Source organism: Nuphar pumila, chromosome 5, assembly GCF_984573655.1.
Source record: "Nuphar pumila chromosome 5, dmNupPumi1.hap1.1, whole genome shotgun sequence".
NCBI lineage: Eukaryota > Viridiplantae > Streptophyta > Magnoliopsida > Nymphaeales > Nymphaeaceae > Nuphar > Nuphar pumila.
In genome coordinates, this window is record NC_143253.1 from 11,989,790 (window position 1) to 12,008,460 (window position 18,671).

At 39.8% G+C, this 18,671-nt stretch overlaps 1 protein-coding gene across 1 annotated transcript; it reads right to left on the reverse strand.

The window, feature by feature from the left end:
* Positions 1 to 312: 312 nt before the first annotated feature.
* On the reverse strand, positions 313 to 6,466 carry LOC149836800 (endoglucanase 6-like). Its single transcript, XM_090007914.1, has 8 exons — positions 6,080 to 6,466; positions 4,961 to 5,173; positions 3,672 to 3,872; positions 3,366 to 3,455; positions 2,495 to 2,659; positions 1,659 to 2,292; positions 790 to 897; positions 313 to 611 (listed from the first exon to the last, which is right to left on the reverse strand). Exons 1-8 carry the CDS (start codon positions 6,269 to 6,271, stop codon positions 313 to 315), a joined length of 1,902 nt encoding a protein of 633 aa, XP_089864040.1. The 5' UTR covers positions 6,272 to 6,466.
* Between the last annotated feature and the right edge of the window lie 12,205 nt (positions 6,467 to 18,671).

Consider the following 18,671-nt stretch of genomic DNA (forward strand, 5'->3'; position numbering starts at 1 on the left):
CACACCAAAATTTGGAAGCCCTTCGCCATCTAAATTGCTCTCTATTTCTCTCTTTCTCTCTCACACTAAACAAATGAGAAGAGGGAACACAAAAGGGGAGGAGAAAGAGGATGAGCACACTTCCAGTCTCTTCACTCCTTTCTCCCCAGTCCATATTTATTGAGATCACCTGGGTCTCTATCTAAATCTTCAACCCTCCTGACATACCTAATATTTTTTCCTGGACTATACTTACAGTATACACTGCACACCCTTACATACATAACTTGGAAGAGATAAACCTAAAAAAATAAAGAAATGATAACAGAGATTTTAGGCTAGAGTATAACCAGAAACTGTGATTTGAGCAGGAGCCGCAGAGTTGATGTAGACAAACTCAAGACTCTTTCCAGCCGGCAGTGAATTGACCCATGTGGGGAAGTGATATTTATTTCCTGATTTAGATAGACCCCATAAAGGGCCATACAGCTTCCATATTGCAAGCTTCAGATCCTTCACCGTTTTAGTCGACTGGTTTGTCACAGTTGTAGAGTACCTGTAGTAAATTCTACCCTTCAGGGTCCACGATGTGGTTGCCTTTTGAGATATACCTATCGGAGAGTAGCTCACATCTGCATAAAAAAAAAGGTAACGGATCTATCAAGAAGTTTACCACTTCAGGCAGAAATGCACTAGGGTTTTCTTCATGAAAAGCAGGAGCTGTGCACAAACACACACAGGAGAGAGAGAGAGAGAGAGAGAGAGAGAGAGAGAGAGAGAGAGAGAGAGAGAGAGAGAGAGAGAGCTCACGTGGTGCAGGGGATGTTCTGAGATGTGGCTTTGGACTTGGCTGCTTGGAAACTGGCACAGAGGGTGATGGTTGCCTGGCAATTGGTGCAGCAGGACTTGGAAGCAGAACTGCAAATGCAAAACGTTCACATAAAAGTTATGATTAATTCATAGTAACAGTGATGGTATGTCCATTACTGCTTTGAAGTTTGAAGAACCACCAATTGCAGAATATATATATATATATATTAGGATTTTGGCTATTCTACAAGATTGGGAAAGACGAGGATATGTCCATTACTAATTGAAGAACCAACAATTGCAGAAAATTAGATTTTTTTTAATTTAAAAAACTTTTTAGGACTTCAACTATTCTACAAGATTTGGAAGGATGAGGATATGAGAACCCTTAAAACCTTTGTGTCAATATGCAATGTGTGCTCCTGGGATACAGCCCTATTCCTGACCAAGGGGGCAGTCTGGCAGTCAATTTGATTTTCCTTTTCAGTTTTTTCAAGTAACTCAACCAACATCTTTCTGAAATTTTGTACTGATTGCAACTTCTCCCTCAGATCTAGAGCTTGATTCATGACACTGGTGGTGATAATGATGATAAAAAATGACAGTATTGATAGCAGTTGTCAAAGATGAAAAGAGTCCAGTTCTTGAGCCAACTGTAGATTTCCATGTTAGTCCATGACATTCAACTCATGGAATTGGAAATATTTTAGACCAATATCTACACTGAACTAATGTAATTCTCGATTATAAGCACAAATTGTGATCAATATTGGATTCATCGGAGTATGTTCATCAGGAAATCGACCCCAACTTGAATGTCGGAATCTTAAGTCGACTGGCTGATTAAGCACCAGGGGAAGTTCACATACCTGGAAGCAGCTGATTGTATCCACTACTGCCACCATGCAAGCGAACTAGTATGCCAAGAAGAGGTGCATTGTTGTAAGTAGCAGGCTCTGTTTGCTCATAGTTCTCTCTTTCATCGGCAAAATTATCATAGGCATCTGGGCCACCAACAATAGCACCATCGAGGAGGTTTGGATCACTTGCCTTCCTGCTGAACCAGGTGGCATAGCCCCCTCTGCAACTAACAAAGCTTGGGTCCACCTTGATGGAGACGATAGATGAGCCCCTGTGATGAACTTGGAGCGGATAATTATTTCCATATCCAACCATGTAGCTTGTAGCTCTTGGGTTATCACCAAGGATGTAATCCACCTGTGATTTCGCAAATGCAAGAAGCTCATATGGAGAAGATGTTCCAGAGGGGCAGCGCAAGTATTTTCCAGTAGATTGGAGGTAGTCAGAGTAAACAGTCAATAGGAATGCAGCACTAGTCACAAACTGCATGTTGTTCCATCTTTGCCGGAAAAGTAGCCCGCCAGGAGTCCTCTGAACATTCCGGGTACCTTTTCCGAGGCATGAGCACATGAAGTATTCTGCCATTTCCTGATATCTTTCGAATACAGAAGCATGCTGAGTTCCTCTCCCTTGCATCAGAAACTGCATGAAAAGCACAACTCAGAACAGGCAAATTTATCGGTCTCTTGGATCAATCAATCGAATGTTGATTAATAAGTAATCCATCGAACACTACTTGAAAATGGTTCTGCTGTTCAGAAACGAAATGCTCCAAATTCCTATTAGATTAAACAAGCAATCCATCGAGGTGATATTGACTGCTTAAAACAGTAATCGGGCTCACCTTGGAGACAAGGACCTGCACACCAGCGTATTTTACATCCCATCCGAATTCTGTCATGCCCCAGTCAGTCCCACCAAGAGAGTCACCATTTACACCAAGGTAATTCAGATAATAGGGATCGTTGGTAGCCTCATACAGCCATGCAGCTGCCCACAACAGTTCATCCTGGTAAAATGAAAAAGAACAAAAAGCTAAATTCATATACGCTCGCAATGGTAACTCTAAAGGTGCATTTGAATACCTCGGATCTCAGATTTATGTATTGAATCTGCCGTGAGGCCCACACTGACATGCCAAGTTAAAACAGACTGAACTTCAGTTTTACCCCAAAACAAGGATTTGAAATTCATATTTTGGTTAAGATACACTTGGGCCATGTTGGTTCAACCCTGGATCCGGTGTGAGACCCCTATCAGATAAAAGCTTATTCAAACAGGGAATCTCAGATCAACAATCTCATTCTTCTTATAAATCTTGGTTTTCATGATCTTGGGTATAAAAGTATACCCGGCTTCTGAGCATCGTTCTTTTTTTTATAACAAGGAACCCCTCACAATGAACCGGGTCACTTAATGGGTCTGCCCCCTGCAAGGGAAACCCCGGATACCTAAGTCCTTACCAAGCCAACCAGTTAAAAGCGCCCATACACCCGGTGGGAGTCGAACCTGAGATGAAGGGGTCAGTACCTTCTCCCCAAGCCCACTGCCACACCGACCACCCTGGCAGGTGTCCAAACACAGTATTTGGTCTCAGATCTCAAATCAATCAAACGAACCGTATTGGGTCATTGGAGGCTATCAATGCCTTGCTCAAAAGCATCCCAGAAAGGAAAATTAACAAAAGACAGTGAAGGCATTGAGAGAAAATTTACAGCGTATCCGCTGACTGACTGGTAGTATTTCCGGGCAAGCGTGATGCTGCTGTCGTATTTGCCTCTGTACTTGTCCGCAAACTCAAAGAGCTGGAAAGCAAGTAAGAAATGATTAAGGATGAGAGAGAGAGAGAGAGAGAGAGAGTTCATCATAATGCAGCAGACCCGAGCCCAGCTTCCTTTGTTGTCTTGGTCAGGCAATGACTGGGTCTTGTTGGTTTCATGTTTGGACTCATATCCGGATCCAAATATAAAAGCACAGCGGTCAAGTCCTTGGTAGAGCTCATGAAGTTACAGGGAGCAAACCTGACGTGCATGGGTAAGAAGCTCATTGGCATATGCAGGGCTAGAGTGCCGGAAAACAATGGACGCAGATGCCATGGCTGCTGCGGTCTCTCCGGCGAGATCAGAGCCCGGGTTGTTCTCATCGATCCTGTATGCGTAACGCGATGTTGTCATGTCCTCCGGCCTCTGCCAGCAGTAGTGATCAGTATTTCCATCCCCAACCTGTTCAATTCAACCAAAAGCCCAAGCAAAATGAGAACCAGTTGACTTGGGAAGTACAGGGACAATCCAACGGGGGCTCCGCGTGGTTGGTAGGAACTGTTAGTGCACGTCTCCTTGCGGTGGGACGTTGCAGGTTCAAACCCCAGTGGTACTTTGAATATTAACTGGTGGGGGTCTGCCTAACCCCAGCTTGCCTTTCAAAAACAAAAGTACATGAACAAGTTAAGAGGGCTTGGATCTTCGACCATCTGAGTCCGGGTCTCACTTCAAGTATGTTTTGACCAACCCGGGCCCAGTCTTGCGCAACCCGACCTAGTCCAGCTTTAATTCCGTTCGGGATCAGATACACTATCCGTTTCTTTCAATTATTAACAATAGAAAAAATAAGAGGGCAATTTTCAAAAAACATACCTAATTTTTTTTTGATAATTTAGATTCATACCTAACAAAACTTATAATTCAAAATTATGCTGTTTCATCTTTGATTATTCAAATTCATACCCATAGTAGTCATTAAAAAAGAGAAAATGCATAACCCTAGTAACGAACTATTCTCCCTTGAACAACAGTTAGTGATTAGTAAATTCAATACCATACCGGTTTCTCTCATTAAATATGTATCTCCAAGCCCATTTTCTCTCTCTCTCTCTCTCCACGTGTAATATTGGCTTTTTTCTTGAGGGTAAAATCATAAATAAGTATAAGAATATTTTTAGTATATAAGAGCCCAACTCAGGCCTATGTTGGTGCCCGAGCCCAGCTTTATTCGGGCTGGACTCTTAAATGTCAGACCGTGCCCGGTCCGAATAGGGTCGGGTACCCAAAAACCCAATGGGTACTCCGCCCGTTGGCCACCCCTAACCATAAAGTTGAGTGAAGATAAGAAACCAACTTGGGAACTAACTATAGGTATGCTTTTGATTAACCATAAAGTAGACAAGGTATGCATTTGAATTAACAAACCTGTTGGGTATGAATCTAAATTGCAAAAAAAATGGGTATTATTAAAAAAAGAAACCCTCAGAAGACAAGAATTAGAAGGGGCTCACAAGAGCATGCATAGCAAGAAAAAGGCAGAAGAGAGTAACCTGGCCATAAAGGAGGTAGGGGTGGGGGTGGGCTTTAATGAGGTAGTCGGTGCCCCACTTGATGGCATCCATGGCATGCCCCAACTCCCCACTCTCCGCCATCTGCTTCCCGTACTCCACCACACTCCACGACATCATGGTGATGGTGAACGCCATCGGCAGCCCAAACTTCACATTGTCCCCTGCGTCGTAGTAACCCCCCACCAAGTCCACCTGTTCCATCCTTAATAACAACCACGTAAGTGTCCCAAAACATTCAACACCAAGCAAACATGAAATGAACGACCAAGACCAAGACCACAATTCATTACTCGTCTAAGGGACGCCTTTGTCTGAGTAGGCATAGGCCAAGAATTAGGACCAACACCCCAAACTTTTTTTCCCCCTTATGTTAGGACTCTGCACCTGATCCGCCTTCCATCTTCTGTTAGGCCCCACAGCAGTCTGTACCCCAGAGATGGAGGACAGTCAGGTGTAGTGGCACACTCAAAAGTGTGCAATGTGATTGACACAGGAAGACAAAACACATGTCAAGAGACACATTGCACAAAAATATTATGCCACTGCACTTAAGCGCCTCTTCATCTTTCCCTTAGAGTCTGTGACCCATGAGGCTCAATATCAGATGGAGGGCACCCGGTGCAGCAGCACATTACATTTGTACAATATGGTTGCACCTGATCTGGCCTCACACACATCAGACATTGGCGCAAGCAACCCCTAAAACTCTACAGGCACTCTCCTGGACTCGAGCACGCACTCTCTATCTCTCTCTAAAAGGAAAAATAAAAAATAAAAAAGTTATAGATAAAGGTGGTTTAAGGAAACAGGGATGCCACGGATTGCCTTCAAACTCCTACACTCAAGCACCCATGAGTATTCAATTAATTCTGGTACGTTTTTTTCTTAGCACCAATCAGTATCAACTCATTCTAATATGTTTTATTTTCCTCGCACCTGTTCGTGGATGGGCAACAGAATGCCAACAAACAAACACTAGATAATCAAAGAAACACAGTATCCATGGAGAAGCTCCGAAATGCAAGAGAAGATTGAAAATCATATACCACAGAAAAGAAGACTGAAAATGCAATAGAATTTGAAGAATTAAGCTCTCACCCCGTTGGCCTTCCCATCTTCCAAACCCGAATTGGAACGCCAGCTGACCCTCTGTGTGCTGGGCAGATACCCAGACCTCTGAGCCTCAAAGAAGAGCAGGCTCTTGCTTAGTGCCTGCCCATAGTCATGGCCACCACCATGCACTAGCGGCAACAAAACTACCACCATGATGTGCAAGAACCAGACCGCCATTAAAATGGGTCTCACACTCTAAATACACAAATGCAGGGAAAACGAACAAAAAAAAGGAAAGAAGAAGAAGAAGCAGAAGAACCCAACTTCTGGTTTCCAGTTTTCTTGCACAGAAAGCCTGGAAACCACCTCAAAATCTACTGCAATTGGAAGAAATTTGAGTGGTTTTGGAAATGTGGTTGGGGAAGAAGAAGAAGAAGAAGAAGAAGAAGAGGGCAATAGCCGAATGGGAGACTCAACATCCATATAAAGGAGAAGGGGGAGGAGAGAAGCATTTACTGTTTTATTTCTAGTGTTTGGGGGAATTGAAGGGGTAGGAGAAAAACAAAAGGAGAGAAAACAACCATGTGGGGTAAAAAAAAAACAGAGGTGGAGGGAAAAACAGAACCACACCATGTGGTGATGTTGCTTTTCTTGCCTCTCTGGTCACATCGGGTGAGCCCTTCAATTAATGCCCACCCCGGCCGTAATAACAGCACCCGCGTTTACTCTCAGTCACCCGCGACGAGGTAACTTTAATAAATTCGGGAACGGTTTCCTCTCTCTCTCTCTCTCTCTCTCTTAACCTCCACCTCCTTTACTCTTGCAGCTAAGGGTGGGCAACCGGCCCGGCAGCTCGATGAGCCAACCCGGCCTGTCACAGGTCGAGTTTGGGTCATGATTTAAGAACCTAGCCCCTTAAATACCCAGCCAAAACCCAGCCCTTTATATATATGTATGCTAAGCTCAGGCCGGCCCGGGCTTGAGTTATTTATTAATTTTTTAGTAACTATTACCATGTAACTTAGATAACCATTATTATTTACCTAATTAGTTAGTATGAAAACTTCCTATTTATTGATTATTACTATTTACTTAAGAACTTACTGTTCTCTTATTAACTCATAATTTCAATGAAGCATTTATGCATTTTAAGCCTGCTTCACGTTGGCCATGGGCCTGGCCATGAGTTTCTCTTCAAACCCGAGCTCGTTAAAAACCCAACCAAAACCTGACCCGTTAGTAAATGGGTTGAATTGTTGATAGCTCGATCCACAATCCGGTCTATTAGTGGGTCAGCCCGATCAACGACCCAGCCCTATGCCCAACCCTACTTGCAGCACTTCCCACTAGTTTCTTTTCCCATCGTTTAGTGAGTATCAGATTTTTAATGTTTTTTTCTTTGACCAGCTCTCTCTCTTTAAATTTATAAAAAATTTCACCCTTTTCCTTAAATTGGGTCAGAGTTCATACTTGTTTATGATACAATTGCTTACAAAGCATTCGTCACTTGCTGGAAGGTCTGGACCAGATTAGGCTTGGTTTTCTAGCCTAACCTAGTACTGACTTGTTTGGAATCTCGCCGTTGGGGGTGGGCATTTATGCATTTGGCTGTTAGGGATATTAAATATGATCTATATTTGGTGGCTAAGGGATCTTATCCAAACTTACCAAATGCTATGTTTAGTGTCAAGAGGATATAATATCAAAACTATCATGAGTCCCAAACAATAAAGCAATTTCATACGGCTGTAACCACTCCTAAATTTAAGGAAGAGAAAAGGAAAATAAAAAGAGAAAATGACAATAAAAAATGTAAAGGAAAATGTATTTAAGAAACTTCTTCCTCTGTAAATAAACACAGAGAGAAAGAGAAAAAAATTGAGAGATTATGGATATAGGCTTCATTAGCCGAACCACGTTAACTCTTTGCATTGAATGTGATGCTTCTATTTTCTTATGGTATCAAAGCAAGACTCTGATCCTTTGGGAGCCATTCATTTGTTGCCACTCTTAAGCATAAGAGATCTATTGAAAATTGGTTGTCTTCCTTTTGCAGTGTTCTATCTCTCAAAATGCCATTGCTCTACTTCTGCGTATCATCATCGATGTATCTATGAAGTGTTGAGTATCATTTTTGTTGCAACACCTCTCCTCTTCCATTCTATAGCAACTTTTCTTGTGGTCTGATGGCAGTTGCTTCCTCATCAAATCAGCTAAGTAACACGGTTAACATATCTATGTAATTGCTCCATCTAATATGCAATACTGTTTTAATATCAAAATAAATTCAGAAAATTATTTTTTGTGGGAGTCTCAGTTCACTTTCCTTCTCCTTTCGTATGACCTTTATGGTCTTGTAGATGGATCAAAGCCTTGCCCAAACAAATATAAGGTTTCAAGTGACAGTAAGTCTGAGAAAATTAATCCAAATTTTTTATGATGGACAAGAAAACACCAACTTCTTCTTGTAGAGTAATGAGGGCAACAAAAATTCGTGCGGAAACAATATAAGATTTAACAAAGGCACAATCAAAACACAACACAAGGGTTTACGTGGTTCGATCAACCCGACCTAAATCCATGAGGCACAAAGAGAATAATCCACTATAATAAGAGTAGATAGTACAACGTCCAATAGCTGGACCAAAGCTAAAAAGAATAACAACAAAGAAATCATAGGAAGAGAGGGATACAAGATTACCTCTCAGATGCACAATCCGAGCCAAAACCCATACCACAACCAACACCTCTCTCTGAAGATCAATGCGTGATAATGAACCTTCTTTCTTCCTCTTCTTCTCTCCACTCTCTCTCTCTTACTTCTTTTCTCTCTGCATGCTGCACACAGCCACTCTGCTCTTCTCCTACCAACACACAGCCTCTGCACCCCTATTTATAGATGGCATAAAGTCTTCTAGACTCATTCCAGAAACCGAGGGGGTTTTGACCCTTCAACTTTCTGCATTAATGAAAAGTGGGTGGCTATTCCACTTTCCCACACCATTAATGGAGGAATAGGGCTGACCTTTCAACTTCTCCTGCATTAATGTGAAGTAGTGAGTGGCTATTTCACTTCCCCACACCATTAATGAGGGATAGGGCTAGACCCAACAATCTCCCCTTCAAGCCCAAGGGAATACTCCAATTCAACTAATCAACTAAAGTCCATGCCGGCTAGCTGTCGACATGTATTTTATTTCTCCATCGATAAGGCCTTTGTCAATATATCTACATTATTATCATTTGTGAAGATCTTTGCAAGATGAAGTAAATTTTTCTCAAACACAGCTCGGATCCAATGGTACCTGATATCTATATGCTTTGACTTTGAGTGAAAACTCGGATTCTTGGCGAGATGAATGGAACTCTGACTGTCGCAGTACACCAAGTACTTGTCTTCCTCTAAACCCAACTCATTCAAGAATCTTTTCACCTATAGCATCTCTTTGCAAGCTTATGTAAGAGCAATGTACTCTGCCTCATTAGTAGACAAAGCAATACACCTCTGCAATTTTGACTGCCATGATACAGCTCTCCCTGCAAAAGTGAGTACAAAACCTGATGTGGACTTTCTTGTATCAATATCTTCAGTCATATCTGTATTTGTGTAACCTGTCAAGACAGATGATCCACCCCCAAAGCTTAAACAAACTTTGGAGCTCCCTCTAAGATATCTAATGATCCACTTTACTGTTGCCCAATGCTCTTTTTCTGGATTTGCAAGAAATCTGCTAGCAACACCTACTGCATATGTGATGTCTGGTCTCGTACATACCATCGCGTACATCAAGCTTTCGACTATTGAAGCATAAAGAACTTTCTTCATTTTCTCCTTCTCCTTGTCACTTGATGGACTCTACTCTAAGTTCAGCTTAAAGTGACATGCAAAAGGAGAACCAACTGACTTTGCATTGTTCATACTGAACTTGTTCAACACCTTCTTGATGTACTTCTCCAGTGATAACCATATCTTCTTGGTTTTTCTATCACGAGAGATCTGCATGCCCAATATTTCCTTTGTTTGCCCCATGTCTTTCATTGTAAAGGTCTTACTCAGTTCCTTCTTGAGCCTGTCAATTATAAATATATCTTTTTTAAGGATAAACATATCATCAATATATAACAAGATAATAACAAAATTCTCACCAAACCATTTTATATAGACATAATGATCTCAAGTCGATCTTTTGTATCCATTTTCAGCCATAAATGAATCAAATTTTTTGTACCACTGTCTTGGAGCTTGCTTCAGTCCATACAAGCTCTTTTTCAACCTGCATACAAGATTTTCTTTACCTTTAACTTTGAAGCCTTCTGGTTGTTTCATGTATATTTCCTCCAAATCACTATGAAGGAAAGCAATTTTCACATCTAGCTGCTCAATCTCAAAATTCAAGCTAGCAGCAATACCTAGAACAACACGAATAGAAGACATTTTAACAACATGAGAGAAAATCTCTTCAAAGTCAATACCTTGCTTTTGACCAAAGCCTTTCACAACCAATCTAGCTTTGTACTTTGGTTGAGAACATTGTTTTTGAGTCTTCAACCTGAAAACCCACTTGTTCTTCAAGACCTTTCTGTCTTCTGGTAGTTCCACCAAGTCATAAGTGTGGTTCTTTTGCAATGCATTCGTCTCATCATGCATAGCTATTAGTCACTGCTCTTTCTGCACACACTCTTGTGCTTCCCGGTAACTCTCTGATCCACTTGCATCAGTAAGCATTACATACTCATGCGGAGAATACCTTCTGGAAGGTTGTGACTCTCTAAAAGATCTTCTCAGCTGAGGTTCTAGAGAAGGTTGTTCTTCAACTTCTTCCTGCTCTACATGGCCTGCAGGTAAATCAACATCAGCCTCTGCATCATCTTCCTGCACTGCTCTTCCTTCAACTTGTGCCACTGGAGGAGTAACTGGATCTAGGTGGATAGATCCACCTTTAGATGTCTGAATTGACACCTCTTTCTTGAGATCTTCAAGTGTTTGGTCTTCAAAGAATACCACTTCTTTGGATCTGAATACCTTTTACTTCTCTGGATCCCATAGCCTGTAGCTGAATTCAGCATCACCACTTCTTATCATCAAGCTTGGACCTCTCATCCTTGGGGATACCCTTAGGTGCTTGTAGGATACATCCTTTCCTGACTACAGCCTATCTGCAACATCATTTGCTAAGGCATGAGCAGGAGACAAGTTGATCACATCAACTATTATCCTTAAAGCCTCGCCTCAAAATTTCTTTGACATCTTTGACTGTGCAAGCATACACCTGATTATCTCTACAATTATATTGTTCATCATTTCTGTAATTGAATTGTGTTGTGGGGTACTTGGAATTGTCAACTCATGGCAAATTCCATGAATTTTACAATATTCATGGAATGGACCTGTGTACTCGCCACCATTATCTGACCTGATGCATTTCAGTTGTTTTCCTCTAAACTATAGCATGAAATTGCTTGAATATATCAAGAACCTGATTCTTAGTTTTCAGAGAGTATGCCCAAACTTTCCTAGAAAAGTCATCTATAAAGGTAACAAAATAAAGTGCACCACTGAAAGTTTTCACATCAGTAAAACCATTAACAGTTTTTGTTCTCAGAGGACAACAAACATCAGTATAAACTCGCTCCAGAATGTGAGATTTTCTATGAAAGGCATTTCTAACAAAAGATACTTTATGTTGCTTACCAGCTAAACAATAAACACACGAGTTTAGATATGTACTTTTTAACTCTGAAAGATGCTCCCCCTTAGCAAGAATTTGCAAGCCCTTCTCACTCATGTAGCCTAATCGACTGTGCCACAAATCAATAGAAGAGTCCTCAACTGTATTCAATTGTCTCTTGTATACCTTGTCTTGCATCTTATAAAGAGTACAACAGCTCTTTCATCTGGCCTGAACCAATGACCCGCTGTTGAGTTTTCACTGTCCTTGGCTGAAAACACTGTTTTTGCCCACTTTATCAAGCTTTCCTACTGAAAATAAATTCAACCTTAAGTCTAAAACATGTCTGACATCCTTGAGCACCAACATGTACCCAAGACTGGTCTGGAGATGAATATCTCTAATCTCTACAATTTCTGATGTTCCTATGTTTTCCATTGGGACAACACCAAAATTACTAGTCCTGTATGTACTGAAATATTCTCTTCGTGGTGTGGCATGGTATGAGGCTCCTGTATCTATGACCCAATTTGTATCCTGGCACACACATATACATGGATCATTAGTAGTAGACAAAATCACAACCTCAACTTCAATTGTGGCTGTGGTATCTTTTTTGGTTTCTGATGAATTTATCTCTTTCTCTTTTTTTTTTATTTTTTATTTTTTGCTTTTTGCACTAATTCTGGAAGTGTCATTTCTTTCCACGATTGTAGCAAGTGATGTCCTTAATTGACCTGAACTTGCTCCTATATCTGCAATCATTTTTTTTGTCCTTTAACCGACCTCTGCCTTTGGATGAACTCACCATCAATCATTTACCAGAATCCTCATTTGGTGATGTTATTCTCCTAATTTTATTTGAAATGAGCATACCTATGACATCTTCCATATTCAATGTTTCTTTTCCATAAATTATGATTGTCACAAGATGACTCATAAGACAGGGACAATGAGGTTAGTAATAAAGCTTTATCCTCATCTTCAAGTTTAACATCCAAACTAAACAGACCAACAATAATCTTATTAAACACAATGAGATGGTCAATAATGAGAGTACCTTCATTCATACGAAGACTATAAAATTGTTTCTTGAGGTCTAACTTGTTGGACAAGTTCTTAGTCATATAGAGGCTCTCTATCCGCAACCACAATCTCATCGTTGTCCTCTCTTCTATCACATTACAAATGACTTTATATGATAGACACAACTCAATCACACCAGCGACCCTCAAGTCAAGATCATCCCATTCATCATCGGTCATGATCTTTAGTTTATTCGCCTTCCCGACAAGAGCCTTGTGTAACCCTTGCTGTGCAAGTAGAGTCTTCACCCTTCTTTGCCATAAAGAGAAGTTTCATTTGCCATCAAACCTCTTCACATCAAACTTGGAGCTAACTGACTTAGAAGACATAGCTTTCCACGAACTTGCTATGATACCACTTGTTGAGTAATGAGGGTAACAAAAATTCGCGTGGAAGCAATATAAGATTTAACAATGGTACAATCAAAATACAACACAAGAGTTTACGTGGTTCGGTCAACCTGACCTAAATCCACGAGGCACAAAGAGAATAATCTACTATAATAAGAGTAGAGCGTACAATGTTAAATAGCTTGCCCAAAGGTAAAGAGAATAACAACAAAGGAATCACAGGAACAGAGGGATACAAGATTATCTCTCGGGTGTACAACCTGAGTCAAAACCCACACCACAACCAACACCTCTCTCTGAGGATCAATGTGTGGTAATGAACATTTTTCCTTCCTCTTCTTCTCTTCACACTCTCTCTCTCTTAATTCTTCTCTCTCTGCACGATGCACACAACCACTCTGCTCTTCTCCCACAAACGCATAGCCTTTGCACCCTATTTATAGATGGCATAGAGTCTTCTAGACTCATTCCAGAAACCGAAGGGGTTTTGACCCTTCAACTTCCTGCATTAATGAAAAGTTGGTGGCTATTCCACTTTCCCACATCATTAATGGAGGGATAGGTCTGGCCCTTCAACTTCTTCTGCATTAATGGGAAGTAGTGGGTGACTATTCCACTTTCCCACACCATTAATGAGTGATAGGGTTGAACCCAATACTTTTGAAATTATATATATAACTTAAACCCTTCGTCTCCTTATTTTCTTCTTATTTCTCTTAAAATAGAAATAAAGTTATTTTGAGATAGACACGGGGATGTGAATGAGAATAGTTATTTTGAGACGGGGATGCATGGCAAAATTTTGAGATGGGGCAGGGGTGGAGACCTTGCCTCTCGCACCCACCCCAATCCACTGCCATCCCTAACCACCTCAAGGAGGTGGTTGCGTCTGCCACTTCCCATCCCAGCTACTAGTTTCCTTTAAGGGGGCCTAAAAAATATCAAGTGTGCTGTAGGAACTTGGTCAATTGGATATTTAGGAACCAAAGATGGGTTAATTTGTAATTCATTTGATCGGTTTCATTAATGTTTATGAAACTTGTTTCATTAATGTTTATGAAACTTGTTTAACTTCTTCAGGAATTCATGTAACAATGAATATGGGAACGGACAAAGGGAATACCTTTTTTATAAGGTTCCATTTAATGTTGCATTAGTGTTAATGACAACTAACCATGGACACGTTGTAAGCATGTGTATGATGAATAATTTGTACCGACACAATAAGCTGTTTATGACATTGCCAGTAATTAAACTTAGAAGGGTTTAGAAAAACAAGCGGATCGCTTGGAAGTTCAAGCATTTTAGCCAACTAGCTTTCTCACCAGAAAAAAAAATTAAACAAATAATAAAGATTACAGCAACCTAGTGAGGACAAGGGTGTACGTATGAGGATTCGTGTGACCCGTAATCTACCCTCTTCCATCCCTTTGAAATTATTCTTATAACCACGAGAGCCTAAGCTTCAAATACAAGACAAACATGCAAAAGGAGGCAGTATAATATTCTCTTCTTTCCCTTTCCCGACCATGGTTGCCCTCTTCTCTGGAAAGTTTTCTCAAGGTGCGTTTGCCCTCTCCCCTTCAAGTTGTGAGAAAAACTCATTTTCGTGTGAAAATGGATATGAAAATGAGCCATTTTCTCCATGGGCATTGAAAATGAACTTTTCTCCCATGCGCATCTAAACAAATGCATTCTGAGGAAAGAAGTTGCAGGCCCATATTTTCGTATGAAAATGGAGTCGCACACAAACATCACCAACAACAAACACACACACACACCCCTCTTTTTCCCACGGGAGAGAATTTTCGAGGATGGGTGCTTCCACCTGGATGACACTGGAAAACTAATTTTTTAATCAGGGTTCCACCATTTAAAATGGCCAATTCTGGTTGGCTTTACCTGGTTTTCCGGACACATTTTTGGTTAGAAGTTAATATATTGTGGTTTAGCGATAACTGTTTTGATGATTCTTAGGCAAATATGCCTAGAAATTGGCCTCGTAGTTATGCAAGGGATTAATATTGACCCCGAAATTAGGCTGCTGATTACAGGCTGGCCTCATTGTTTCACCATGTCTCTTGCTTTGAAAATAGAAGCTACAACTTTAAGGATGAAGCAAACCAATGCCCAGCATAGGCCTCAGAGGCATGGGTCCTAACCTCAGAGTTTTACCGGCACAAGGACTGTAGGTATGGCAAGCTGAGCCAGCCGGGTGCGGTTTTCTCGGGTTATTTAAAAAAAAAAAAATCTTTTTATTTGCTAAATAAGTGAAGTAGTATAAGGTATCACCATGGAACACTTGTCTCTAGAAGGTCATATTTGGTCCAATTAAATCTCTCTGTGCTTCCATGTTTTAAGGTTCAGATATATGGGGAAACTAAAATATGTTTACCAACCAAATATGTTTGCCGGTATGAATAAAGTTTTTTTATAGGTTTTTTAGCAAATCTAATCTTGCATATGCATTCAGCGTGATCCATTTGCTAGGAATCAACTGTTGTTTCATCATAATCAGATCAAGAAATATAATTTTTATGCTTGAATATTTATAAAAATTCTAAGTTGTTAATTTTCAATCCTTAAGATTAGTCTGTTTCTATAAAACCAAGCATCCAGATCACATCCCTATGGTGAAATTTTTGATAAAAAGTAAACAAACTATAAAAATCTTAGTTAATACTAATAAACATATTTGGTTGGTAAACTTATTTTAGTTACCAGACATGCAACATATAATAGGTATAAAATATGATAAAAGGATGTAGGAAAAAAAAAGGGGCAGCATCTTCCACCAGTGCATGAAAATACGTGCTTTCCTCATAATTTTTTCAATCAAGGAAGCTTCCACCACTTTTTCCCTTTGGTCAAACCTATCACTATGCAAGTTAGAAACCCACAGGTGGTGCAGCTTGCCGCTGCAACGATGAAGCTAGGTGGATTCCCTGGTAAGCAAGGGAGACTTTAACCCACAAACTAGGTTAGTCACTTTAAGGCATTCAAGCTGAAGGATGTCAAGAGTTTGATACTTAGGAAGTACATCCCTTGTTGCAAGGCCGAAAGAAAAAAGATAAAACAAGGTAGTTCCCTAAACCATAATTGCACAATGGCAGCATGTTTCGCACTTTCATGTTTCCTTGGTGCTTGTTTTCTCCTTTGATTACATAGCTATAATTTTTTAATGCTAAAATTGATCTTTGGATCGCGTTCAACATGTTTCTTTATAGATGTGATCTACCTACTTGATTTTATATAATTAGTTAGCTCTTTGAGCATTCGACTCATGGGTAGGTTTTTATAAAGTTATACAAATCAATGGTTCAAAGTCTTTGTTAAATTGTTGAGGCTCTAAACATCATTTTTTTCATCGAAACACATGATTTATATTTTGCTATCTAGTGAATTGATCATGTCAAACACATGTTGCGAAAGAAAAGGGCTGAAAAAGCCATTTAACATGTTATATATATATATAGGGTAAACATGTTAAATGAATTTTTTAGGCTTTTTTGTTTTATTTTTAAAGTCTAACCATAGAGATGTGATTTATGCAATTGGTTTAATGGGCATTGGCTCTTGAATCATTCGATTCTGACACATTGGTCAGTTTTTATAAGGTTCGAAAAACCACCACGGTCTAAAATATTTATAAATGTTTTAGTCTTAAAATATCATTTTTCATCGAAAACACCAAGTGTGGATTCCCATGCCCAACGCATTTATGGTGTCAGAGCCCCAAAAAACATATCGAAAAAGCCAAAAATCTTATTTAACATGTTTTATTTAGCATATATATATATATATATATATATATATATATATATATATATATATATATATATATATATATATATACTCACACCCTCTGTTCTCCAGTTTTTAAATAGGGGCAGAATGTAGCTGTACTGGTTGGTGAACGAAACTATCTTAATTGAAGGGTCTTTCTTCCTGGCCCTGACATGGTGTTATTGTCCAGCATGACCGACCAAAGAAAATTGCATGTTTATGATGGGAGAGCTGTCAATGCGTCGAATCTATGTCGATGCCCAATCTATGTTTCCCAAATATGGAATCAGAGAGTGGACTCAATCAATTCGGTGAGAGAAATTTAGATCCTGATCCAGGTGAGATACATGATCCGTATTAAGATCCTGCTCCATATTTGCCTGGTAAAACATATTATATCATCAGGGGTGAAAACGGGTTCGAGTTATGTCCCATGTACAAACCGACGTCAGCTCCATACTCTGTCAAAATGAAATTATGGGGTTTTCGTCTAAGCCTACAGTAAACATATGATGAGCCCAAGGTGCGAGCGCCTTCACTCTAACGGCATACCTTTTGTACGATGGGTTAGCAAGAAAAAACAAAAAAAAGAGAAAAAAAAAAAAACTCTTTTTGCTTCCTCAAATTCTTGTTTTTGCCTTCTTTTTTCTAGCTCACAAAAAAATGAGAAAAAAAGCTAAAAAAAGGGCATTTTACGTGGGCCAGGTTCAAATCCCTCTGACACATGGGGCCTATCGAAAAAAGAAAAAAAGACTTTGCTCATCGTAACCAACAACAACAACAACTACGCCTTCATCCCAAAACAATTGGGGTCGGCGATATGAACCAACAAAGAAAATCATTATGGGTCTTCCACATGAATCCTTCTCCTCCATTCATTTCTATCCAATGCCATGTCCTCGGTGAGGTTCAAAGCATTCATATCCTTTCTTATCACCTCCATCCATGTCTTCCTAGGCCTACCCTGACCTTTTTTAACTAATATACGAAAGGCTAACTGTAATAACCAAAAAATTTAGTAGTTCTTTATAAATAACTGATAAGTTAGGGGTGTTTTTTGTGAACTACTCATAAAATAATCTGAATCTTTGCTTCATTGCAGTGCACAAAAGGGCCTCACACATCTGTGCCATGTTGCCCTTCACTCTCACTTTCCCTTTTCAATTATTCACCTGTCACAAAGACACGGATATGAACTGAGGTATGATGTGAATTCAAGACACCAATTCAAAAAAATTTGAAAAATATGACACGAGGGCATAATTTATTATTTTTAGTCAATAAAATTTTAAAATAATTTTGGTACGTATATGGGTGTAACCGGGTCAGACCCAAACTCCGCCCATTCTAATTCGGGTTCGGTATGGCTAGAAACTATGGACCCCATATGGGTAAACGGGTTCATATATAACTGGGTTGGGTCTCTAGTAGACCCGTTTTGATTCTGGTCGAGTTCAGGTCTGGGTATGACTGAAAAAAATAGACCCCTATAGTTTAAAGGGTTAAGGTATTAACGTGTTTGGGTTTCAACTCGGGTCTTGATATGATGGGTGTTTTAGACCTAATTACCTGTCAATAAAAAATATATAAATTAATAGAATCAACTGGTTATTAAGAAGATTTCTGTAAAAAAAAAACTGGTTATTAAGAAAATTCTATGCTAGCAAAATAGAAGTTTAATAACTATTCTAAATAATGTCAAAATCTAAATATAAAAATAATATATCCATGCCAACCAAATATTTT